Genomic DNA, 26,210 nt, shown 5'->3' with positions numbered 1-26,210 from the left:
ACCACAGTCGATTTTGTCTTTTCCTAGCCCTATTTTTCTGCACTGCAGTGCCCCAAGGAGTAAAGATTACTCAGAAGAGAACATAACTGAAGAATCATTGCAGATGGGTAAAGCCAGCAATGGGGGAAAAAAATGCAGAAATGGTAACATTTCTCTTTGAGACATTTTAATTAAAATGTTCTAGACTAAGAAAAAAATCAGATTTTTTTAATTAAAAAAAATGGTTTTCAAAAATCTTTGTAGACAAAGTTAGAAAAGCTGTTTCACCCAAATAAAACTCTTTTCCTCTACTTCAAAGATTCTCAAACTGTGGTCCATGTTGAACTTGCTGGGGGCTCAAGGGGAGCTGGTTGGTCATATAATGCTGCATATTCCCACTCCTGATTTCCAGCTACTAAATCTCATTAGAACGCATTAAATACTTTCCTACAAGCAACTGTTGTTGCTGCCACAAGGGTCTTACACCATAATGACTTAGTGATACATACAACCAAGAACAAGAGGACAAGTCGTCCGTGAGAACCTCTACTAAAATGTGGTCCACGCTATGAAAGAGTTTTAGTATCCCTGCTCTAGGAAACAAGCTTTCCTTCACAAAGCAATTTCCCTTTAAAAAAGGGGGAGGGGCAGGAAAGGAATTTAGCTTTGGTACTGTGGCAAGATGGCCGATGTTAGTATGGTGGGTCCTGCACTTTTCTTGGCAGGGGGGCTAAGATGCCACCCCTTTCCCCTGCTCTTGTGCTGCCGAGGTCCCCGCTAGTGGCCAGGGAAGGTGGTAGAGGAGGGAAGCAGGGGAGGGTTCTGGGTCTGCTCCGCACTCTGAGCCCCAGCCCCTCTCAACCCCTGCGAGTTCTTACCCTCTTTCCCCTTGGGTGGGTCCTTAGATGGTGGGGGAGGGAGTCTCCCTCCCCTGCTGGGGCAGGGTCTCCCTTACTTCAGTTCTCTGGTCTTTCAAATCTTACAACACACCTCCAAGCTCCAGTCCTCTCTCCTTCCTCTTCCTCCTCCTCTGACTGTCTGAAGCAGGGGGTTTTATTAGGTTCGTGACAGGGCTTAATTGACTACAGGTGCTCCAATTAACCTGTAGCAACCCTCCTTAGTCTAAAGGGAACCACACCTTAATTAGCCTAGGGTTTATACATTTCCCCTTTACCACTGCTCCCTGGTCCTCCTGTATCACAGTACTCTCATGGACTTTGTTTCAGATTGAAAATGCGATTGACCACTTTACAAAAATCTTGCAGATTAATGCTCATCTGAAACAATTTATTAATTTTCATAAACACAGCCAAATTTGAATACTCATTTGCATACTGGTCCTATCAGTCAACCCCACCCATTGCAAAATCCTTGTTGTGCCATTGTCACTTTGCAGCAGCAGTTCCAACAAACTCATTCAGAAACAAAGTATCATTTCCCATCTTCTGCTGGTAAAGTAAGAGACTCCTACCTCCGAGGATCAATTTACTCCCTCAGAATTTCTAAAACATGGAAGTGGACAGACAAAAAAAAATGGTTATGACCTTTCATAACTATTGTTCTTCAATAGTGTTGCGCATGTCCATTCCATGCTAGGTGTGCACGCGCCATGTTGCCGGAGATTTTTTTTCCCTTAGGGGTATCCGTAGGATTGACCCTAGCGCCCCCTGAAGCCCTGTGCACATGGTCGGTATAAGGGGTACCGCTGGCTCCACCCTCTCAGTTCCTTTTTATCCATCACTCCAACAGAGGGGTAGGAGGGCAGGTCATGGAATGAACATGAGCAACACATCTTGAAGAACAAGTTACAAAAGATTAATAACGTTTTTTCTTTGAGTGCTTGCTCATGTCCATTCCATGCTAGGTGACTCACAAGCAGTACCCCCGGAGTTCATGGACGTGCTGATTGCAATACTGCTCTCCCAAAACTGGTGGTATCACGGGCCTGTTGAGTGATGGTGTAGTGGGATGCAAAGGTATGAACTGATGACCGTGTTGCGGCTCTGCAGATGTCGAGCTCCTCCTCGTTTGTTAATGTAAAACACTGAGGCCGTATTGTCTGTCAAGCTTGCATGACCAGGTCTAAGAGCTGGGGAAGTAACTCCTGGCAGGCCAAGCATATTGCCCTCAGTTCCTTGACATTTATATGTTGGGAGAGTTCTGCAGAGACCCTGGGTCCTGAGTCTGCCATGCGCTCTGCACCCTACGGCTGACATGTCCGAAACCAATGTTACTGTTGGATACGGGGCAGCGAAAAGCATTTCCTTCATCACAGAACATGGGTTTCTCTACCAAGTCAGAGAAGCTAAGATGGGCAACAGAATTGTGAGAATCAAGTCCAAGTTGTGTCTGCCTGGGTACTAGACTAATGCCAGGCACATCTGTAGGGATCTGAGGCATAGCTGCATGTACTGCACCACGTAGGTACATGCTGCCATGTGACCCAAAATCTTGAGTCACACCAGGCAGCTGAAAGCACGTGAGCTGTGACCCAGGCAATTAGATCTGACATAGTTCGGAACCTAGCCTCTGATGGGTAGGCTTTGGCCTGGATGGAGTCGAGCACTACCCAAGTAAACTCTATTCTCTGCACTGGAACCAATGTTGATTTCTGTTAGTTTATTAACAGGCCCAGTACCCAAAATGTGGCCCACACTATGCCAATGCTGTGCTGAATTTAAGTCAGTAAGTGGCCTTTGATCAGCCAATCATCAAGGTACAGGCAGACTTGTACACTTTGACATCTGACACAGGCTGCAACCATGCCATACACTTCCTAAAAACTCATGGGGCTGCTGACAGACTGAAAGGAAGCATGATGAATTGGTAGCAGCACTGGCTCACCACAAACCAGAGGAATCTCTTGTGTCCACAGAAGATGGAGATGTAGAAATAAGTGTCCCGTAAATCAAGGGTGGCATAGCAGCCTCCTGGATCCAGGGAGGGAATGATAGAGCCAGGGAGACCATGTGAAACCTCACAGAGATGGAGTCTACCATAGTGCCCTGACTGGTCCCAACACAACCTCACTGACTGGCTCTGGCCATTCTGGAGGGAGCCACTGCTCCTTGGCTTCCAGTCCCAAGTTTGCAGCAACCCATTTCAGGAGCTCTTGATGGGCCCTAAAGTTATCCGGTGGAAGAGGGTTACTTGGACTAATCAACTAATACCACAGGAGGGTTTGGTCCTTCCTCCTCCATCTGTACCACTTCCACTGGGGCCACTTCACTGATCTCGGGGTCGGTACCAGAGTTGGGGTCCAGTGCTGGTCAGGAAGAAACAGTGGCTCGTTTCTCAGACACCACAGAGTATGACCACTGGGAAGTATGACTGCTGGTACTTTTTCGGCGTGGCAAAGGATTTCCCCCCACACTCGAGGAGGACTCTTTCCCCAGAGACCAGGGGAGAGCCGTACCCACTCTGCCTCGAGACAGTGCTGGGGAATTGGTGACTAATGCTGGGTCAGGGACTGCTGCGGCAGTGTCATGGAGGGCTTTCCTCTGGGAGGTGCCGCGACGGTCAGTGCCATGATGGAGCTCACTGCCCCTTGAACTGTTCTATCCCTGGTAGCCCTGCTTGGTAAGAGGCATTCGGGGGTGGGCAGTATCAGGAGGGACACAAAATCCTTTGCAGCCTGGAAAGCCTCTGGAGTCGAGGGGGTCAGACTCTGGGAAGGACGAGTGGCCCAGCATAGGTCTCACTTAATCAGTTTGTCCCTCTTCAGCACCGGACAGCGCCCTCTCTCGGCAAGCTGTTTCTTACGCTTCTTCCTTGGCACTGGGGATGGAGAATGGTGCCTGGAAGAGCACAGTGCCGGTGGAGCACTTTGCATGGAGACCAAAGTGCTCGGCACCAATTCAGAGTGGCACGGCTCCAAGGACAGTTTGATGGCTGCCTCCATGAGGAAAGCCTTCAGATGAATGTCCCAGTATTTCTGAGTGCATGGTCTGAAGCCCCTGCAGATCTTGCATTTCTCCTTAACATGAGCTTCCCCCCAAGGCACTTTAGACAGCTCAAATGCGGGTGGCTCACTGGCATGGGCTTGCTGCAGGGGGTACATGGCTTGAAGCCCAGGGACCTGGGCATGCCCAGTCCCTGGAATGACGTGACACGACAACTGGGACCGCTATTTACACTATATACACTAATAGTGACTGATAACTAAATACGTTAACTACAAAAACTATATATGATAGACTACAGAGTTCAAACCACTCGGAAAGCCTTGCAAGAGCAAGGATGTCGTTCCAAGCAACTGTGACAGGTGGTAAGGAACTGAAAGGGTGTGGCGCCATCGGTGCCCCTTATACTGGCGCATGTGCCCGGGGCTGCAGGGGGCACGAAGGCCAGTCCTATGAATACCACTAAGGGAAAAAAAACTTCAGCAACTTTGTATGTGGCGCGCGCACACCTAGCATGGAACGGACATGAGCAAGCATGCGAACAAGTTTTACTGAATCACCTCCTGCATGCAGGACTTTTATCAAGACAAAATCAGCTGTATGTGTCAGAGGAGATGGGGTATATGCATGTTGCTGGGGTAACTCACATGTGCAGTGCAGTCTGGGCCTTGGCCGCCTCCTGTTTGGTGTTGTATCGGATTAGGGCAGTGCCCTGGGTCAGGTTCAGATGGAATGTCAGCAGTGGGCCATGCTGCATGCAGATCGTCCTCAAGGTTGACCCATCGATCTGAGGAAGACAGTCAGGAAAAATAAAGATTTACTGAAAGAAAGGGGCACTGAACTTTTTGTTTATAATGTAAATACATCTGAAGAACTTGAGGTATGTTTAATAAATAAGGTAATTAAAAATTTTAATTTTAAAAAATCAGTTAGTATTGTGCTGCATGTCACAGGGAAAAAAGAGTGGAACCTTGAGAAGGTCAGTGAGAGGGATGGGATGTTATTTTCAAGTAGGTTCTTTTCAGTAGGCTTTTGTGCATCTTACAGTGACTTCATTTTGTAGTACAGTGATTAGATACTAAGCTTAGCTTGTTTTAATTTTAGCTCATTCTAGGCCCCGGTCTAATGTTCTCTCCCTTTATTGTGTTGAGATTACTAAATTGTGATTATCTCTGTGTTTCCCAGATTTCCAGTGGAGTACAAACTGTATTTCTAACCCTATTAGGGCAAGAAATATTGCACCAAAAAAACATGTCATTTTGATTACCTGATTTGCTTCTCCCCATCCCCAATTATTTAATTTCAGAAGGATTTGAAATCAGCCAGTAATTTGAAAATGATAGAGATTACTGCTTTATGCAGTCTAAAAAACTGGGAATCTCAGTTTTTGAATGGTGCAAAGGATCTGTTTTTAACTTGGGTGTTTTATGAGACAATCAACAATTAATACTGTCGCTAGTCTGCCAGATTAACAGAGTTCTATCTCTCATCTTGGACACTTTCAGCAGCAGCTGCCTCTATTCTTTCTATATCAGCAAGCATCACTTTGCCATTTCCCCTTTCTGATCACAATCCGTTCCATTTATTTCCTTTCTCAGTAATTTAAAACTTCTCCCAAATCTATTCCTCTGCCATTCAGTGACTGCTAGAACAGCATGAAACATTCCTTGCATTAAGAGAAACATAGAAATGTGCCTTTTCATTGCAACTAGACAAACCTTTTTCCTATCGCTGTTCTTGTCCTCTATATCAAGGGAAAGGTTCTTTTTACTGTGAGTGATGCAGTTTGGCATTTTGGATGACCTGAGACGATCCCAGCCCTCCTTCCCATGGTCTTAGTTCTTAAGATGTGCTGTGTGTGATAAATTATCCTACTGGATAGTGGGTGGCTGTCCATTTTCCAAAGTGCTGCTGATAATCATATAGGCATTTCGTAGGATCCAATACAGGCTAATTGGAGTTACTGAAACCAGGATCTCTGTAGAATTTATTTTGAATGGAAACAAGCTCTGAGAATGACGACTGCTGGAGTGTCCTAACTAGGCTGTGCTATTAGCAACAGTGTTGGAAACATTCTGAGGTTTTGCTATGGAAACCCCAGAGTAAAACCTGGCAGTTCTCCTTAGCTCTGTTATTGACAATGTCCCAAAGAAACTAGAGCCTTGAGCTATTATACACAACACAATTTATCCACATTTCTGAAGGAAACAAACTTGAGAGTAATTCCTTCACAAAATACTCTGGAGACAGTTATAATGGTCTTATGGCAAATATCAAACATCCTACCAAAGCAATTGAGATCTTTACACATTTAGTTGATGTGATTACTGTAGTCAAGCAGGCTACTCTGACTATGGGTATTCCATCAGAATCACCAAACCAATTCAGCATTGTTAAACTTCATTAAAATGGGAATAGAAAAGAAACCCACAAATCCTGCTCTCTGTAGTTTAGCACTCCCGCCTCCCAAAAGAGAAGTAAAAGAGAAATACCTGTGGAGTGAGATTGTGAAGAACCAGCCAGTAGCTAGGACGAACTGAGCCCCCATCACTCCAGGTAGAGGCTGAAAACATTTAAACAGAGGGAGAAATACAAAAAGTCAGAAGATACTGAGGGTACATGTTGACAAACAAATGCCTCCTCTGCACTATGCTCAGGTCTTTTCGTCTCTCAGACAATTTCATCCATTTCAAACATACTAACAGGATTCTATGCTTTATGGTACTGTACACAAAACAATTCTCATATTTAACATTAGAATTAATTTTTGCCAGTTTGGGTCTTCTAGGGATTTCCCCAACCACATAATTCACTTCTCCACCACCACCCACAGGGCTGCAGAAATCCTCTCCTGGTAACTCCCAGCCCCCTCCTTACTCCTCCCCAGGCAGCACCCGGGACCTTTCCCTCACATTAACAGTTAGTTTCCGTTTTAAAAAGGGATATTTTTTCCTTTACCGGGCAAACGCAACTTCCTCTCTTGCGAAGGCCGCATCATATCCACACCATTAGCGCTGTATAACACACACCCCTCACGGCCGAGCAATGATGCTATCAGGAGATCCTTCTCACCAGAGGCAAGCCTTGAGTCCTGTGCCCCCCACCCCCTGACCGATCGGGGTGCTGTGCTGCTCCAGGGAGATGATGGTTTGGGGTTGGTCAGGCCAGGTGGTGGGCGGGGCAGCCCTGTAGTGTTCCTTGAGGAAATATGGTTTTTCCACATCTTGTTGGAGAGATGAGTGGGATTGTGTCCTATGGGATCTGGGGACCATGTTGATTTGTAATCATTGAATTTTGCTGTAAATGGATAATAAAGGGCATGGATTAATGGGATTTAAGCCTCACAACACAGTCTATGTAACTATGCAGCTATTGTAGCAGGCTAAAACCACTTGTATCAGATGCAGGCACATAATGTTCAAATCCATGCAGCTGTTAGCATGTACCAAACTAAAACACAAGCAAAGCCAGACCTGGTTAATCCCTGCTTTCTATATATACTCTGAAAGAGAAACTTGTTCATTCATATAGTGACCTCTTATACACATTAATATAATCTGAGATCTAAGGATCTCAAAGCTCTTTACAATGGTGGGCAAGTATTATCCTTATTTAACAAATTGAAAATTGAGGCTCAGAAAAGAAGATGCTTGCAGAGTGGGAACTGAAACTCTAGTCTCATCACTCCTTGGTCCTTCCTCTACATAGTAGGTTTATGTTGCTTCCTAAAGATGTGTTCATTTTTGTAAGATGACTTATATTTTATGAGATAAGCGCTTCATTATGAGGTGCAAAGCAAGAAACTGAGCTATTGTGTAATCTGGATTTATGAGATCCCTGATGACAGGAATTCAGTTCATCTGAAATAGTTACATTCTTATTGTTAGGGCTCAGAAAGATTACTGGATATCTACTAATCCCAAATATGGCTTTCTCCTAGTGAAGTCCAAAGACCTCCAACAGGGAAGCCCAGTATGCTAATAAAATTGGAAACTTCATATTTGTAATTCTGGATATGGGGGAGGGCCCCTCTTCTCCCTTTCTTAAGGAAGAAGACAGTAGTACATTCTTCAGTTTCTCTTGATATTACTGGACACTCTGCTCACCCAGTATAAGATTGCTAGGCAGAGTGCAGATTACTCCAGTAATTGGCATTTTCCTCATTCTGACTGGACATAGCAAATGAACAATAAAGCGTAAAATCCAAAAATCCTGAAGCAGCACTCGCTGTTCAAGGCAGGGCTGTCTGGGAAAAATGCATTTGTCTAGTCAATCTGGCTCACATCTGGTATGTGCATTTAAGTCCTAACTATTGTCAAGTTAGTGTAGATTTGAAATGGAGAAAAACAAACTATCAGGGTTCCCAGCTCCCCAAGGTAGCACAGTAAGTGCAAATCTGAGAATTAAGAATGCAGATTTGTTAGCAAAAAGGTAATGATTTATAAATACAATGTATCTGGATCACTACCTTCCATAGTGCTTGGAGTCCAGGGGTCTGTAAGTACCAATGGCTTGCATTAACTTTACACACGTAAATCTGAAGTGTACAAAAAAATCTAAATTCCAACAGAGCTGGAAATTTTATTTAGGGATGAGTGAATTCTAACCTGCCTATTTTAGAGGACCCACTTCAAGGAGTCATTTTCCTGCACTGGGGAAATGCTCTGAAGCTGAGTAACACGTGGAACATGTTAATCCTATTAATTCCTACATCTCTAAATCATTCCCATCTTTCCTATATGCTAGATATAGTTAAAAGGAGGTAAAGCTAGGTTTGGTGTCCCTCTTCCCAGACTCAGCTTAACCAGCAGATAAACTTTGAAACAGAAACTTTACATGTCTTTGTAAAACAAAGCTACATATTCAGATACTGCTTCAAATCAAAGCCATCCTATAGAGCCACACCTATTCAATTATAAGAAATAGCGAAGGACAATGCCAGCTCAAGGGAAAACTTTGGGATTTATAAAAAAATTGGATATCCAACTGGATTTCCTGGGCTGGATATTCAAATGGTTACTCAGTGTTGAGTATAGAGCCCATTGATGAATAGGAATGCTTGGTGTCCTTATAACATAAAAAAGATGTAGGGCAAAAGTCTAGGCTTTGGTCTACATGTTAAACGGCCAGAATCACTATAACTCCCCTTTCTAGTCCTGAAGGGGGATGAAGGGTGCAATCAACAGTGGAAATGAAAATGTTCTAACCACTTTAGAAGGTTGCAAGGTGATTGCATATAGTCTTCCCCTCCCTTAACATCTCAGAGTGCTTAGCTTAGTAGCAGGTACATTTAAAAACAAATTAAATAAATGAAACCCTCACTACTTATCCTAGTAGCTTTTGTATGAGAAATGCTTGTACATTTTGTGGAAGTTCCCTATATCCTCTCTGCTTCGCCTTCTACTCCATCCTCTGACTCATGTGCCAGACCTTTGTATTTTGGATCTTAAAAAGGAATTCATTAAAAATATAGGGTTGTTTTAAAGCAACTGTAATGGAACATTTTATCAGGAGGAAAACTAGCATACCAGACAATCAAATCTCTCAATTCCCCAGCCTTCAGGATGTACTAAAAGACTACGCCCAAAGTAGAGAGACAAGGGGAGTGGGTATAGCTAGAGAACACTGACTGGCTGGTGACTGTTTTTCAAGGTCTGGAACCCACTCACCTGAAGTGCTGTGAACATTGGTGAAGGAATTGTCAGAGGCACTGTAGGGCCAGGCACCAGGTGAAGGCAGCGAGGTGTTGAGGGAAGAATTAGACCCTATCAAAGGGGGAAGGAAGGAATGAAGAAAATATTGCAGATAAATATAACAGAGTTTCTGTATTACAAAACACATCCTATTGGTTCCATTTCCACTAAATGTCACTGACTCACAATAGATATGTCAATGCAGCCTAGGCTTTTTCGTGTTCTCACCCTTTTGGGTGTGGGGTGGAAAATTAGATTTTGTTTTAATTACTTCTGTAAAAGGCTGAGATATTGGAGTGAATGCAGGTGTCTGCTGTTTTACCTGTGGTGTTGTCCCGCAGAAGTTGGTGGTCAGTATCTACAATGGGAGATGTGGCTGTACCCCCCAGCACACTTCCAGGGGTCACATAGGGGTCAGATTCAGGGTCAATGTTTTGAATACCTTTCCATGGCACTCCTGGCTGGAACTCTGGGATGGGAAGGAATAAAAATAAGATGCAGAGACAGAAATGCCATTTAACAGAAATTAACAATTTGAGAACGTTTTGAAAGGGCTCATGACTATTTTTAATAGGGCTCCTCAATGGATCATCAGGAGAAGACTTTCCTATATAGAATATGCCTTGTACTAACTCCTCTCACAGTTCATGTCCATGGGAGTTTATCCCAAAACTGGCTCGAATACATGGGGCTCCCTCTGGACTATCTTCCACCTTTCTCATTTCAGACTGTGCTAGACTTCAATGACTTCAGCCTTGCTGACTACACTATACCCTTTCCCAGGATATTTTTTTTGTACAAAGGAGCCATTCCCAAAGAAGTTCATGCTACATCATGGATCACCAAATGCAATGAGCTCCAGACAGAAAAATCCTGCCCTTCCTTATTCCAAAGTCACCTGGAAAACCAAACATCCACACCTTTCACTGACAGATGTGCTTTCAATGGGATTTTTTTTAGCCTCCATGAAAGCATAACACAGAATGAAACAGCATGCAGTACAGAAGAGAGAAACTGATTTGCGAACATTCTGAGCAAATTTAATCAACTACATTCAAATCACACCTGCATGCCCATCACAAACACACAGGTCACAATTCACTTGTCAGAAATCAAGGATTACTTAGACACACTATAGTTATTCTGTTCTTAATTCATATTAAATTTATACGGTCAGTTTAACACTTTAAGTCCTATTTAATAGTCAAAAACAACAGATTTAATTGACTGGGTAGAGAGGCCCAAGAAATAACTCTCGAGACAGTTAAAAAAAGCAGACTGAAGAGAAATGCTCATCAAGTTTACTGAAAGAGTTAACGTGTGCAATACCTGGAGGCCAGCTCGCATTGCTGGATTTGCTTCCGATCTTGTTTGTTGGTGGAGATTTGGCAGGTAACCAACTATCGCCAGCAGGGCCTGCATGGCCACCCAGTGGGTCGCCTGGGATTATGTCAAATTGGTTGTAGGGCGATCCTCCACGAGCTTTTCCAGGGGGCACTATTGCACCTGAGAAATAGGAGAAAGATATATTTACATGGAGGAAAAACAGGAGTTTGGGAAGGGGCAGACAAACTGGAACCAAGAGAATTTAAAACCACCACAGAAGGAATAAGATATTAAATTAAAGAACATCACACCAGTTTCATTGTAGTTTCAGAACTACTGATGTGTGGGGAGGAAATGTTACCTATCAGCAGATGATAAATTTGATGGGTTTAAAAAAAAAAAAAAAAACTAGCAGAGGAAAATGTGTTCAAAATCCTATCAAAGAGAGTTCAGCTGGAATGAAGACTTCTCTATCAATATCTTTCACCTGGGGTAAAGAGTGGTGGTATAAAAATGTTCCTATTTCAGGCAGTATAACCTCAAATCTCTCTCACCATTTTTGTGCATATTGGCATCTTGTGAAGCTACGGAGGGGAGCCCTTCCATCATAGAAGTCCACTGTTTAAAGCGAGATTCTGATCCAGCTTCTTTCCCTCCCACTATGCCATAATCCATGCCACTTGAACCAAAGCCTGTGAAACAGAAAACAATACCATTTTCTCTCTTTTTATAAGAATCACCTTCCAAATGGATACTTGTGATCATAAAGATAAATAAAATGCAATGATAGTAACTGAAATCCCTTTGCACAGCTACACTTCAGGTGGTATGTAAGCAATTCATCTGACTCCCAACACCATATCTGTGCAGGACACATCGTGTCATTCTCATTAAACTCTTACCAGCTGCCAAGCAGATTCTCCTTCATTGCCATGCTGTCAGCTCTGATATTCAGAAAAGCCATGTTCCACATGGATGCAAGTATATTCACTGTATCTTAGCACAAGTCTGTGGCTAGACTGAATTAAACTTGAATGACTCAAGAAGGCTGCCAGGGTAGTGAAACATGGTGATGAATGAACTAACAGACTAATTACCTCTAGGTGCTGCTGATAAACTAAAACAAAATAATTCAGCTATATTTTTAAGATTATAAAAAAAAAAAGCTATATGGTTTCAAAAAGGCAGATTATCCATTGTACCACATATAATGGCCCAATATCTTTTGTCTGTCCTCCTTTGCCTATCACAACTTCCTAAAGATATTACTATATTCTGTTGCTACAGCTTTCAGCAACCTGAGTCCAATTCACTTTTCCAATAGGTCCCAAGTTTTCCTGACTTTTTTTTTTTAAAATCAAGTGATAAATGCCTTTGTATCATCACAGCTTCAGTCCCTATTTTAACACAGAATGTGTGTGTGTAGGGAGATTGGAGGTGGTGGGAGAGGGATAACATCTATTTGCACTGAAGGGGAAGTCTATAAAATAAGTAATTGAGAGGCAGTGTGATCTAGTGGATAAGCTACTGTACTAAGAATCAATAAACTACGGTTTTATTCCCAACTCTACCACCAATCTGCTTGGTGACCTTTCATGAATCACTGCACTTCTCTGTGCCTCTGTTTCCTCTCCCGATCTTTGTCTGCCTTGTCTATTTAGGCTGTTAAGTTCTTTGAGGGCTGGGCCTATCTTTTACATAATGCTGCTCTACCAGCCAGCCTTAAAATAAGCGTGATAAGTCAGGATGCCGTCGAACTGAACTCTGTAGGGAAAAAAAAGCCAAACCTAGAAGACTTGCAAGACATTGCAGTTTTAGCAATAGAGCTGACATTGTGACACAAACCCTAAATCCAATGCCTATACAAAAATTACAGTGCCAGAGAATTAGTGCACTCCTGGTGGATCACAGGTCAAACTAATAGAGTAATACCACTGGCAACACAACGAATAATCCCAGCTCATAGCAGTACTCACCAGAACCATATCCGGGTATTTGCCCTTTGGCCTGTATATCTGAGAGACCCACATTCAGAGCATTGGGTACCATGCTGTCTAAATGTGACTTAGGCCCAACTGGATGGGATGGAGAATGCTTCATGCCCGGCTGCCTTTGCTGCTGCTGGAGGGCACTCACCATACGAGCAAGCTGCCAAGGAAACAAATGAGGGAATTTACTTCCAACTAAAACTGGCTGCTTGGGTAATCATGCAGTAGTGGTTAGTTCTGAGAGAGAGTGAGAGGAAGCTTAACTGACACCTAGTGATGAAAGGAGCATGGCATGGTCTTTGCTGTAGACTGACAAGTTTCCTCAAACACCCTGCACCCCACATGCCTTTGAGGGAACGAAAAGTGCCATACCTGTTGCTCTTGCTGCTGTCGCACAGCTTGAGAAATCTTTCTCTGGTTCTGCAACAACTGTTGCTGCTGCTGCTGCTGCTGCTGCTGTTGAAGAAGAAGCTGACATGCCTACAACACAAGTGGAGAAGAAAGAAATATGGGCTCATTTGGGGAAAAATTCTTGTTGGAACTGATCACTGGCAAATGCTTTATTAATAGCTTTCGGTAAGACAAACAGTTCCTCGCTTTTCACAAGGAAATAAAATCACTGTGAAAGAATTAGAAAAATAAGATCTGGCTTTCCCGTTACACCTAATGAAATTAGTAACAGTATTCCCCGTAGCTGCTTTATTCAAGTCATTAAAAATACAAGCCAGAACAACAAAATCACTGAAATATCAGCACACAATTGCTTCCCACCGCAAAGTTGTTGCTAAGATTAATTACCGACTGACTATAACAAAATATATAGATCCAACTTATAACTACACAGATAAGTTTAGATTGTGTTGACCCCATCAACCGTGTGTTTTCCTGTACAAGAGCAGGGAGTGCTTGTACACAAATAATGCAAAAATCAGCAGAACAAGTCTTAGATTGTTTTCTCTTTAGGTTTGTTCCACTTCTGTCTTAGCAGAGTTTGTACACAGGGACAGGATTGTAGGAAACCCAATCTATCACTGCAAGAGGACCAGCTACTTACTAGTTGAAACTGAGGAATATTTGGAAGCTGACTCAGCATAGCAATCTGTTGAGGAGATATATTGAAAAGACCTGGGTTCAAGCCACCGTTGGGAAACTGCTTGAGCATGGAGGCAGAAACCTGTGCAGAAATCAATTCAAACAGCTAAGATTCAACATATACAAAATGGCTCAACAAAAAACGCATTGTTATGATAAAGGAAGTTGGGGAGGAGGTATTTATGAAGAGGATCAAGTATGGCATATGCTCAAGTTTGCATGGTAAAGTCACTAGATTTTATTTTAACTGGCACCTTACACATCCATAAATGCAGAGGTTACTCACTTTGTGCAGTAACTGCAGTTCTTTGAGATGTGTGTCCCGATGGTTGCTATACTTCAGGAACGCATGCGCCTCTTGAGCCCTTGATCAGAGATTTTCAATTAGCAGTGTCCTTTGGGCCTGCGCATGCGCCCTATACCTGCTCATGCTGGATACCGAGGCTACATCAGCGTTTGCAGGCAAACTGCCCTCAGTTCCTTCTTCACGCAAGCATCTCCTAAAGAACAGTCTGAAGCAGAGGGGAAGGAGGACCTGTAGTAGAGCACCCATAGGGATGAACATCTTGAAGAACCAGTTACTGCACAAAGTGAGTAGCCTCTTCTTTTAGTATGTATGCACTGAAACCATGTAGCAGCCCTGCATATTTCAGATACTGATTCATTCTTCAGTAATGCCACAGATGTTGTCTATGATCTGGTTGAATGTGTTATCTCCCTTTGTGGGGGATGAACGCCCACAGCATCATAACAAGTGAGATTAAGATATCCATCTCAGTAGTCTCTGAGTAGAGATCTAGGACCCCTTGGATCTATCTGTGAAGAAAATGAAGAGCCTAAGTAACTTCCTGGGTCCTACCTAACATCCAGCATATATAAATAGGATTCCAGGAGAGAACTATGGGGCTAGAACTATGTTTTGGGAAAAACACTGGTAAATGAATGGATTGATTAACGTGGATGTAGAGAGACCTTGTCCTTAAAGAATACCGTAAAAGGTGGGGGGGGGAGGGGGGGAGGAATTCTGGCATCAAGGCTCCAATCTTTCCAACCCTATGGGTTGACATGATGGTTACCAAAAAGGCTGTCTTCATAGATAAATGCAACAGAGCACAGGCTGCTATTGGTTTGAATGAAGGCCTCATAAAGGTAACTGAGTGGCAAGCTGAGGTACCAGGTTGGGGTAGGGTTCCTAATCTGTGAATAGATATTTCCCAAACCTTTAATAAACCTAGACAATACCGGATGAACAAACATGGAGAATTGTTCTACCAGTGGATGAAAGCCTGATATTGTGGCCAAATGGATCTTAATTGAACTAACTGATAGCCCCAATTTCTTTAGATCCAACAGGTAATCCAGGATGATTGAAAGTGTCACTGAATCAGGCAGAAGACAGCAATAACAATACCAATGGAAGAATTTCTTCCATTTCTGCAGGAAAGTAATATGGGTTGATCTTTTTCTGCTATTCAGTAATAGAGCACTGTTGTACTTCCACAGAGCAGGAGGAATCTAACTCCACGAATCATCAAGGAGCCATGCCCTGAAGCGGAGAACTGCTAGGATGGGATGAAGCACAAAACACTCATCCTGTGACAGGAGATGAAGAATGGTCCAGAGCTCGAATGACATCTGAACACAGGTGAAGCAAGTAATGGTACAAACTTGTCTTGGCCAGGTAGGCATTATAAGGATAACTCTGGATCTGTCCTGTCACCTTCTTCATCATCATCATCATCCTCTGCATCAGCACCATTAGAGGAAATGCATAGTACAAAAAAACCTTTTCCAAGATAGACATCTCCCAAGAACTGGTGGCCCAGGCCACCTCTTGAGCTGAAAAGAGGGCACTTCCTGTTCCTGGAGATTGCAAACAGAGAGACCTCTGGCAGTTGCTCTTTTCAGGAATATGCTGTGGAGCATCTGAGTGTCTAGCTCCCATTTGCAATCCTGTGAGAAGTGTCTACTGAGGACATTAGGTGTGGTGTTCTGAATACCCGGGAGGTAGTGAACTGAAATTTGGATCTTACAAGCTATGCACTAATTCCAGAATTTCATGGCTTCAGAGCACAGGGAGGGGAAATTTGCTCCTCCCTGCTTGTTGATATAGACCATGCAGGATACATTTTCCATCATGACCCTGATTGATTTGTCTCTGATGAAAGGTAGAAAATGAAGGCATGCATTTCTGACAGCACAGGTTGATGTGGAGACTTGTTTCTTGGGTTGTCCATCTGCCCTTTGTCATGAGGGTACTGAGGAGGTTTCCTCATTCCAACAGTGATTGCGTCTGTTGTTAAAAGTCACTGATGGGATTAGTTGACAAAAAGGAATGCCTTCTCAGACACTGAGCTGATCCTTCCACCAGTCTAAGAGTACCTTGCTTGTAGAGCTGTCACCTGTCTGTCCAAATTCTTCTTACTGGAGAATAGGTCATTCTGAGTCAACCCTGGAAGCAGCACAGATGTAGCCTTGTGCGATTGGTCACAATGGTGGAAGCTGCAATATGTTTTCTGGAGCTGAAGACAGTTCCTTATCGTGGTTCGAGGGCTCCCCTGAACTGCCTGTACCAGACCTGACAAGGTTCAGGGAAGTTAGGCAGTCAGCAAGTCCAAATATGCCTCTATAAGTTGTATCTTCTGTAGCAGGGTTAATATGGACATTTTTACATTCAGCTTCAGACCCAACTCCTGAAAGAGAGCAAGGGCCATTTAGGAGGAAGATAGCACTGTTTTGTAGGAATGGCTCGAGTAGCCAGTTATTTAGGTACAGGAAGACTAGAATCGCTTCTTGTCAGAGGTAAGCAGCCACTGCCGTCAGGACTTTTGAGAACACCGCTGGGGCCAAGGAAAGACTGAAGGGAAGAATCAGTATTGGAAATGACCATGGGCTATAGTGAAGTGTAGGTATTTCCTGTGTGATAGATACAGTGTTCTATGCAAATAGGCATCTTGTAGGTTGAGGGGCTGAAAGCCAACTCCCTTCCTCTAGTGAAAGAACAACAGTTGCAAGAATCACCATCCTGAACTTCTGAGACTTTATGAACTTGTTTAGAAGTCTTAGATCTAAAATCAGTCTCCACCCTCCATCCTTCTTTGACACAAGGAAATCCTTCAGGTAAAATCCCTTTCCCTCATTAGGAGGAGGAGGAATCCGGTCTATTGCTCCTAATCGAAGGACAGAATTCACTTCTTGTCTCAATGAAAGCTCTTGAGAAGGGTCCCTGAAGTGGGATGGGAAGAGGGTTGGAAGAGAGAGTGTGATATAAAAAATGGATGGTATAACCCAATGTCATGACCTACTTGTCTGTAGCAATCTGCTTCCAAGCATGTTGGCAATAGGCAAGGAAGTCTCCAATGGGGGGTGGGGCGGGTTAATGGGCAGAGGTGTAAATCCAGAGGTGAGGGAAGATTCAAACTCTTGACCAACCCATCAAAACTGTTGCCTTGAAGACGGCTGAGTGGTCACGAAGAGCAGATGAGCAGCCCTCTTTCTGTGAAATCTCTCTCTTTCTGGGAGGTACGTTGGATTTAAGGAACCTGGAATACTGAGTCAAATGTGATCTCTGGGCAGTCTTTGACCTACTAAACCTTTTCTTATTAAAATGTCTATATATGCTCAGAGATTAAAAGACCTCTTAGGGCTGTTTTACAGAGTGTGCAAGGACTCATCTGTGGTTTCCAAGAACAGTATACGACCATCGAAGGGGAGGTTATCCACAGAGTTCTGTACTTCTCTTGGAAACACAGAGATGGAGCCATGATTTCCTGAACATGACAACCACCATGGAGATGGACCTGGCACCAGTGTGACCACAGTATCTAAGACCAAGGATGGTGGTACAGGCATAACCGCCTCATCCAGAGACGAGGATGAAATACGTGTATGAGGGATGGCCTCCTTATCCGCCTTAGCTTCCTGCTCCTCCAATGTCTCCTCCAGTGGAAGGGCTGGTTGGGGAGGAGAGGGCTGTACAACTCCGGCCTCCGAATGAGACACTACCAGTGGTCTGGCAAATTGTTATCAATAGGCAGCCCAGGAGTCCCAGTGTGGCTATTAAGGGGGCCCATTCAGAAGTGGAGGTAGCATGTTCCACTACCCTTGATAACGAACCTGATTTTCCCTATGATTTTCAGAGAATGGGTTCCTGAAGAGAACCCCAAACAGAAACAGAGAAGACCAACTGGAAGTCTCTTTCACTCTCCTCCATCTCATCCAAAGAAGGAGCACCTGCAGAAAAAGGTGGAGAGTCCTGCAGTACTGGAAGATTGTAGTCCAGAGATCAGTCTTGGTACCAAGAGATGTTCAGTACCCATGAAGGGCGGGGCTCATCTGTTATCGAGAATTCTTCAGTATATCTGAACTCCTGTGACACCAAAGTGAGGATCGATATCAATGTGGTAGCCGAGGCCAAGGTTACCAAAGCAGACAGTATTGCTGACGGTGGGCATACTGAAGTAGAGGCAAATGTGTATGAGGACCACTGCTCACTTGGTGCCAAGGGTGCTGCGTGCCTGGGTACCAATGGCTGGTTGACCTCAACAGTACTAGTCGCAAATGTCTATGCTTGTCCTCCAAGCTGGTAGAAAGTACCTTGGCCCTATCAGAGCTGTGTCACTCCTTTGTGCTCCAGGACTTTATGGCTCTACCAGTTTTGCAGGAGGGGGCCTTCAATTCAATTGTACCGAGTGGAGAGGTCAAGACTCTGCAGACTGTAGATCTTCTCTTTCTTAAGGGAAGCTTGCACCGAAGTAGAAGGGGCACTGGATCTGTCCAGAGGCTGATGTAATGGGGGAGCCTTCCTGACCTGACTCAGAAGCTGGCTAAAGGGAGTGCTCCATCATTAGCAGTCTGAGTTTAATCTCCCAGCTCTTCTGGGAGAAGTGGGACTTCCCGAAGCAATGGACACATTAAAATAGAGTGGCCATCAGCAGGTTTCGACGTTGCCTCTGCTGGAGAACCAGACATGCCCTGGCAGGAAAAAAATAAGTCTCCCAGAGGGAAGAGTAGAATAAAACAATCCTTTCACTACTTATTTAACTATAACTATACTAACACTACAAAAACTATCTTAACCACTATAGAAATATTAGAAAAGCCGAGGCACGCTCAAGACAGACGTGCTAGGGTTCTGTTTCAGGCCAAGGTGGTTGAGAAGGAACTGAGGGCGGTTCGCCTGTGCACCCCTATATAGCACGGTATCCACTACTAGGAGGCACCAGGCACATGCGTGGGCTGAACAGACGTTGCTAAATGAAAATCTCCCACCAAGAACTTGAGAGGCGCATGCACACCTGAAGTGGAGCCCCAATAGGGATGTTACTTGAAGAAGTAGTTAACTTCTGGCTTGAACAGAATACATAATTCAGGTAACTGACAATATTTAACATTACACATACCCAATAGGAAGGTATGTTTTGAAAACTGCATTAAACTGGAAACCTTTGCACACGTGTAACCAACCAGGAACCATGACACTATCATCACATTGAACTCCAACAACTGAGTACGTCTGGGTTGGGGTTTTTTTTGGAGATGTAAAAAGGAAAAGGAGCTGAAGTTGGCATGAGAGCCAGTAACTTTGTGCCTGGTGCCAAGAGTTCACTTCCCTATTCACAGGCGAGCTCCATCTCCTCCATAGCATTCAAAGTTTCCAAAAAGCCTTAACAGTGCCCAAAGCAAAGGGAGAACAAAGGAAATGTGCATGTTTGGTAAGCTTGAGCCCTGAGAAATCTGGGCTATAAAGTAAATTGCCCAGTTTTCTTTCTCAAGTCCAGTCCTTTACTGAGCCACACATTCAGGAGGCGGGAAAGCAAGTATGGTTGAAGTAGAGAGAAACTTTTCATACTTAGGTAAAAAAAATTTGGCTGATCTTGTATCTCACATTAACTGGTCAAGCTTAAGAAGGCCCTACACTTGACTCAATGGCATTTCTCAGTGTGGATGTAACGAGAATTTTGAATGCCACATCTGATCAATTCCAAAATTTCAAGGAAGGTTCTAGGCATCAATGGCCAGAACCTTATTGATTTTGGGGAAAACTGGAAAGCCAAAAGGGGCAAAAAAAAAAGGGGGGGGGAAGGGGAGGAGAGAGAGAGAGAGAGAGAGAGAGAGAGACAAAGCTCCTGCCAGTACTTTAGCACAGCTACAGTTTCAAGCACCTCTGCAACTCTTATACTTCAAGCTGATTGATGCCACTCATTAATCCCTCTTAACATTATACCCCATCTCATCTCTACACTAGACTAACATGCTGATGCCTTCAATGACTTGTTTATCAGTTAGGAAGATGGTGGGTGGCATAGGAGGAATGGGGGCATGCACCCAGCCCAGACATGGGGAGAGGGGAGAATGGAGGAACCTGGTATGGGGGAAGAGGGAAAGGGGGCACACAACAACATCTAGTGAGGGGAGACTGGGGGGCTTTAGTATAAAGGGAAGGTGGAAATGGAGGCAGACAGAGCTCCTGGCATGCACAGAAAGAGGGTAGTAAGGGTTGTACTGAGTCCCTGCCATGGGGAGATAATGGCAGAGACTGATATGGGGGAAGAGGGAAAGTGGGGTGCACACAGGGCCCCTGACATGGGGGGAAGAAAGAATGTGGGCGCACATGGAACACCTGGCAAGAGAAAGACTGAGGAATCCTGGTATGGTAGGAAGGGGAATGGGGAGGCACATATAGAACCCCTAAGGGGGAGACTGGGGAGAGTTGGAGGGAGTCCTGAAATAGAGGGGTACGAGAAGGTGGCAAATAGGAAGCTTGTGGGGGAAGAGGATGAGGAGGGATTCAAGGAGGCCCTTGGTGAATGCAATAAGCTCAGCCTACACAAACTATGAAGTGTGCATCCCTCTAGTAGCAATTTAAAAAAAAAAAATCATCTTGCAAAGAATCAGTATGGAACTCAGGACTTATGAGCTTACACGGAAGATAAAAAGAAGGGGCAGTAAACATTCTCACACTGAGCTCCCATTAGAATGCAAGAAAGGATTCCAGTCTGCAAAGCACTGAAATCCCAAATCACAATGGAAAATTTCAAACAAAATCTAAGTGTTCCACTAGTAAAATATGTCAGGTTCGCACCAAGTTGGCATGCGAAAAGACTTAAAACCTGTACTGTAAATGCTGTAAGATTACTTATATCTTGTAAGAAACCAAAAATGTTAAACTGCTTACCTGTGGGGAAAGAAACTGGGGAGGCACTTGTGCCCGGATATTGGGGGAAGCATTTAGCGGCTGCACTGGTGTGTGCATGCCCCTCGATTGTGCTGTGCTGTTTCCAAATAAACCATGATTGCCAGCCTATAAAATTAAAATAATGGTGAGTCAGTTAAAATTTTCATTCCTTAGGATATTGGATTTCTGTGCTGTTAGCTGTTTGCTAAGAGTATTGCAAGAATATTTTACTACAGAGAATACCCTCATGCCTGATTCTTCAGGCGATGCCAGCCTCAATCCACTTTATTGTCCCTCCCACCGCACCCCACCCCCGTGTAAGTCTCTTTATAAACTAAGTTTTTGAAATACAGCCTCTTTCTCCACATTTACATTGTACTTTTCATCCAAGGATCTCAATACACTTTACACCAGTGGTCTCAAACCTTTTTATGCACAAGATCACTTTTTGAATTTAAGATCAATCCAGGATCTCCCCCACCCCACTCACCCCATTCCCCCTCCCTCCATCGCTCACTCTCCCCACCCTCACTCACTTTCACTGGGATGGGGCAGAGGGTTGGAGTATGGGAGGGGGTGTAGGTTCTGGACTGGGGCCGAGAGGTTTGGGATATGGGAGAGGGATCAGGGCTGAGCCTGGGGCAGGAGATTGTGGTGCAAGAGGAGATGAGGGGTGTGGGCTCTGGGAGGGAGTTTGGGTGCAGGCTCCGGCCAGGAGGTGCGTAATGCAGGCGGCTCCCAGCCAGCAGCGTAGCAGAGCTAAGGCAAGCTCCCTACCTGCCCTGGCCTCAGGCCAGTCCCAGAAGTGGCCAGCATGTCTCTGCAGCCCCTGCCTTAGCCCCACTGCGCCGCCAGACTTTTAGTAGCCGGAGATCACAATCGACTGGCAGAGGATCGACCTGTCAATCGCGATCTACCGGCTGGTGACAACTGCTTTACACAGTTGGTTAAAAATTGATTACCCCATTTTACAGATATGGAAAGTAAGGCTCAGAGAAAACAAATAGTATGTCCTAGAACATTGTCCGACTTAAAAGTTGCTAAGGAGTATTTTGTCACTAAGTCATCTTGGCTATTGTATTATGAAAGGTCTGAGACAGAGTTGGTTGAAGATCCAGGAACCAGTTGTCACGGAAACAAGTATGTCTATTGCTTATATAACCTGCAGGCCTTCAGCTGTCCACCATTGCCTTAAAATAATTAAAGCTGGTCAAATTTTTCATCTGAAAAATTACTTTGACCAAAAAATGGCCTTTTCCCCCACACATGAAAATTTTCGTGGAAAATTAGTGTTTGTGCTTTTGTTTTTAAATGAAAAAATAAATAAATAAATAAATAAAATGGAGGTTGCTTACCTGTAACTGGAGGTTCTTAGAGATGTGTGGTCCCTATCTGTATTTCATATGTGGGGGTATGCACACACTCTGTGTCCAAGACTGGAGAGTTGTAGCAAATAGAAACCACTGGTTCACAGATGTGCAATTGCTCTCCTCATGCTCCGAACTAAGGGCATAAATGAGGCACAGACCAATGCCTCTCCAGTTCCTTCCCTTACCACAAATCATACAGGATCCAAAGCTGAGGGGAAGGAGGGTGGGTAGTGGAATACAGATAGGGATCATACAACTAGAAAAACCACCAGTTACAGATAAGTAACTTCCATTTCTTCTTTGAGTGCTGGTCCCTGTCTGTATTCTATATGTGGGTGATTAGTAAGCAGCAGTCAAATAAGAGGCGGGTGCAAGGATGCAGTTGGTATAGATGACTAATACTGCTGTCCCCACACCTCCATCTGCTGAGGAAGCCTGAACCAGGATGCAATACTTTGTAAAGGTGTGGATGGAGCTCCAGGCACCTGCCTTACAAATGTCCAGTACTGGTAAGAGATGCCATTGAGGTTGCCTGTGCTCCCACAGAGTGGGCCTTCACACCATCCTGGTGAGCAATATGTGTTAGCTGATGACACAGAATGATGCTTCCAGAGATCCACTCAGTGAGTCTCTGGGCTGATGTCTGAGTTTCATGATTGCTCTGCTACAGCAACAAATAGTCTCTGTGTTTTCCTCATTGGTTTTGTTCTTTGCAGATAAAAGTCCAAAGCCCGTCTGACATTGAGAGACTGCAGCCTCTCTTCCTCTTTGGAAACATGAGGCTTAAGGAAGAACACTGGTAAGTGAATAGGGGATTGGGTCATATGAAACCCTGAAATTACCTTGGGGATGAATATCTGGTAGAGATGAAAGAAAGCCTTTTCTCTATGAAATATGATGTACGGCGATTCTGTCACAAGTGTTCCCAGTGTGATAGCAACTAAGACTAGGTAATTTTCATGGAGAGGTGTGACATGGAACAGTGGCTATTGGTTTGAAACGTGGTCTGGTAAGAGATCATGGTACCAAGTTGAGGTCCCACCGTGGTGTGCGTTTCATCACTGGCAGGAAGGTCTTAATAAGGAATTTCAAGAATCAAATTGTTGTAGGGTGAGTAAAGATAGAGCAGCCCTCCACCAGAGGATGAAAGGCATTGACTGCCAATTTTTAATAGGCTGGCAGGGACAGGAGATAGTCTAAAATGACATGGATACCTACTGATTCTGTTGATACCCGAGTCTGTTGTGAGCAGGTAGAAAATGCCTCCATTTAGCTAGATAGCATTTTCTAGTGGAGGTTTTTCCATTGTGACGGAGTTTAGTTCAGATTGCCTCTGGACATGAACGTTCCAGGTCTGATGCCCATCCAAATGCTAGGCTGTAAGATGAAGAGGCTCTGGGCTGGGATATCTGATCCTGCCCTGGTCCTAAGTTAACAGATCCAGAAAGGGTCAAAGAGAGATGGGAGAACAAGATGACATTGTAGTAGGTCTTGAAACCAAAACTGCCTATATCAATTGGGTGTGATACGGATAACCTTGGCCTGTCAAGGTGAATTTTGCAGAGAACATAAGGTAGTTGAGCACTGGGAGGAAAGGTGTACCTCAGATGGTCCATTGAGGACAACAGAAAGGCATTGTACCTGAAGTCTCGGCCTAATGCTGCTCTGGAACAGTAGAGATTGAATTTCTTGTTTGTTTGGGAATTCAACAGGCCACAAGATAACGTTACTCAGTGGATGAAGATTTTGGTCATGACACAATTGCGTATTTCTCATTCACAGTCTATGGCAAAGTGCTTGCTCAGAATGTCTGTCAGAGTATTCTGCACACCTGGTGTGTATGTTGCTAAGAGCATGCTGTGGTTCTTGATGCAAGGGTAGGTGGAAGAAAGGGGACTCCTGCTCACACCTGCTCCAGTTTCATCCACCACTGAGAGAGGATCCGACTTTCAGTGGGATTGTTACCCTGGTATTCACGTTGTCCTTGTCTGGTGAGCAGACAGACTGAAGCCAAGCCTGCAGATAGCGAATATGGAGTCTGGCAAATGGCGCTATGTACGTGCATGCAGCTATGTGGCTTAGGAAGGAAAGGCAGACCATGATTGTGATGCAAGGTCTGAGGATTACTTGGTTTATCCAGTTATTCGTAACCTGAAATTTGTCTATAGGGTCGTTGGCTTTTTCTGAGGATATATCCAGGGTTGCTACTATGAAATCTATAGTCCTTGTAGGAGTCAAAGTGCTTATTTACACAGACCTCCAGCAATGTCAGAAAGTGGAGTAAGAATAAGATTGTCGATTGGACCTTCTGGCTTGATCTGCCCATTAGCAGCCAGTCATGCAGATACAGGAAGACAGTGTAGCCATCATACCTCATCTGGGCTGCCATCACATAGAAAATTTTCATGAAGGCCTGAGTGCCGTCACCAACCTGAATGGAAATAATCTGAATTTGTGTTTCTCTTGCCCTAAAAATGAACTGAAGAAATCTTCTGTGGGACTGGTGAATATCTATCTAAAAGCAAGCATCTTCCATGTCAAGGACCATAAACCATCTCTTATCCTCCAGGGAGGAAATTATTTTTAATTGTGCATAAAGGCGTATAGTTGATGTATATCAAGAATTGGTCCCCATCCTCCATTTTTCTTGGAAATTATGAAATATGGGAACTAGAATCTCCTCTCAATGTTGAGGTGGCATCTGCTCTATAACCCCTTTTTCGAGGAGTTCACCTCCTGATGAAGGATCTCCTCATAAGAGTGGTCCCTGAGAAGGAGGTTTGTGGTGGTCAGGTGATATCAACTCAACTGGGTAGTTGGAGTGAATGATCTCTAGTATCCAATTGTCTGTTATTGCCCTCCAGTTGTGTGTGAAGTAGGTAAGGCAGCCACCAGAGATTTGGGGGGGGGGGGGCAATGTGGCATGGCATCAATATCGGTATGCAGTCCTTGAGCATCAGATCACAAGAAACCCTGTGGACTGTGGGCATAGCTGGGCAGCAGTCCTAGAGGTGGAGGAAGCGGTGCATCTGAGTCTTTGAACCCTCTGTTGTTTTGTATGGTGGTTCATACGGCTTTTGCTGGAGCTAAAATGCTGGGGGGGTGGGGGGGAAGAGGAGAAGGAAGAGATATTTGGGCCTATTGGTTTGCTTGTGGTGTTTCCCCTTTAGAGCTGGGGTGTAAATGCCCAGGAGTGGAGAGTTGTCCTAGAGTCCTTAAGAGTGTGCAGTGAATTGTCAGTATTCTCACTGATATTCTGGACCTCCCTGGGGAGCCCTGAAGAGTGCAGCCACGATTCATGGCTCCTGATTACAGCTGTGGTAACTGTTTTAGACCAAATGTCAGCTAAGTCCACTGCTGCTTAAAGTGAAGTCTTAGCCTTCATCAATAAGATCTTGGAATGGAGTCCTGTCTTCCTCAGGATATTTGTCTCTAAATTCCAGAATTTTGGAATAATTTAGGAAATCATACTCTCCTAACAATGCCCTGGTAGTTAGCAACTTTGAATTGGAGAGTAGCTGGTGAAAATACTTTCCTCCTCAAGAAGTCAATGCATTTAGCGTCCTTGTCAGTTAGAGTAGACTTGGGGTGCGGTGACCTGGACCTCTCTATAGCTGCCTGTATTACTAAGGAGTTAGGCTGTGGATGGATAAATAAAAAATTCTGCCCATTTAGCTGACATA

At 44.2% G+C, this 26,210-nt stretch overlaps 1 protein-coding gene across 16 annotated transcripts in view; it reads right to left on the bottom strand.

Annotated features, from left to right (window-relative positions):
• TNRC6B (trinucleotide repeat containing adaptor 6B) overlaps positions 1-26,210 on the bottom strand; it is a 239,845-nt gene that overhangs the window by 14,688 nt on the left and 198,947 nt on the right. For 10 of the 16 annotated variants that reach the window (XM_043501996.1, XM_043501984.1, XM_043502013.1 and 7 more), the window contains 11 exons: positions 21,158-21,283; positions 13,943-14,062; positions 13,261-13,368; positions 12,877-13,048; positions 11,455-11,592; positions 10,904-11,080; positions 9,897-10,043; positions 9,551-9,646; positions 6,840-7,178; positions 6,374-6,444; positions 4,529-4,668 (listed from right to left, as the gene is read on the bottom strand). In XM_043501996.1, the coding sequence (XP_043357931.1) occupies positions 4,529-4,668; positions 6,374-6,444; positions 6,840-7,178; positions 9,551-9,646; positions 9,897-10,043; positions 10,904-11,080; positions 11,455-11,592; positions 12,877-13,048; positions 13,261-13,368; positions 13,943-14,062; positions 21,158-21,283 (1,634 nt within the window). The remainder of the gene's footprint in view (positions 1-4,528; positions 4,669-6,373; positions 6,445-6,839; positions 7,179-9,550; positions 9,647-9,896; positions 10,044-10,903; positions 11,081-11,454; positions 11,593-12,876; positions 13,049-13,260; positions 13,369-13,942; positions 14,063-21,157; positions 21,284-26,210) is intronic. The other 6 variants (XM_043502012.1, XM_043501981.1, XM_043502022.1 and 3 more) reach the window with 1 other exon arrangement.

This window comes from Dermochelys coriacea, chromosome 1 (assembly GCF_009764565.3).
Source record: "Dermochelys coriacea isolate rDerCor1 chromosome 1, rDerCor1.pri.v4, whole genome shotgun sequence".
Lineage (NCBI taxonomy): Eukaryota > Metazoa > Chordata > Testudines > Dermochelyidae > Dermochelys > Dermochelys coriacea.
Note: the sequence above shows the minus strand (reverse complement) of the source record. Positions and strands in the feature narration are given on the sequence as shown.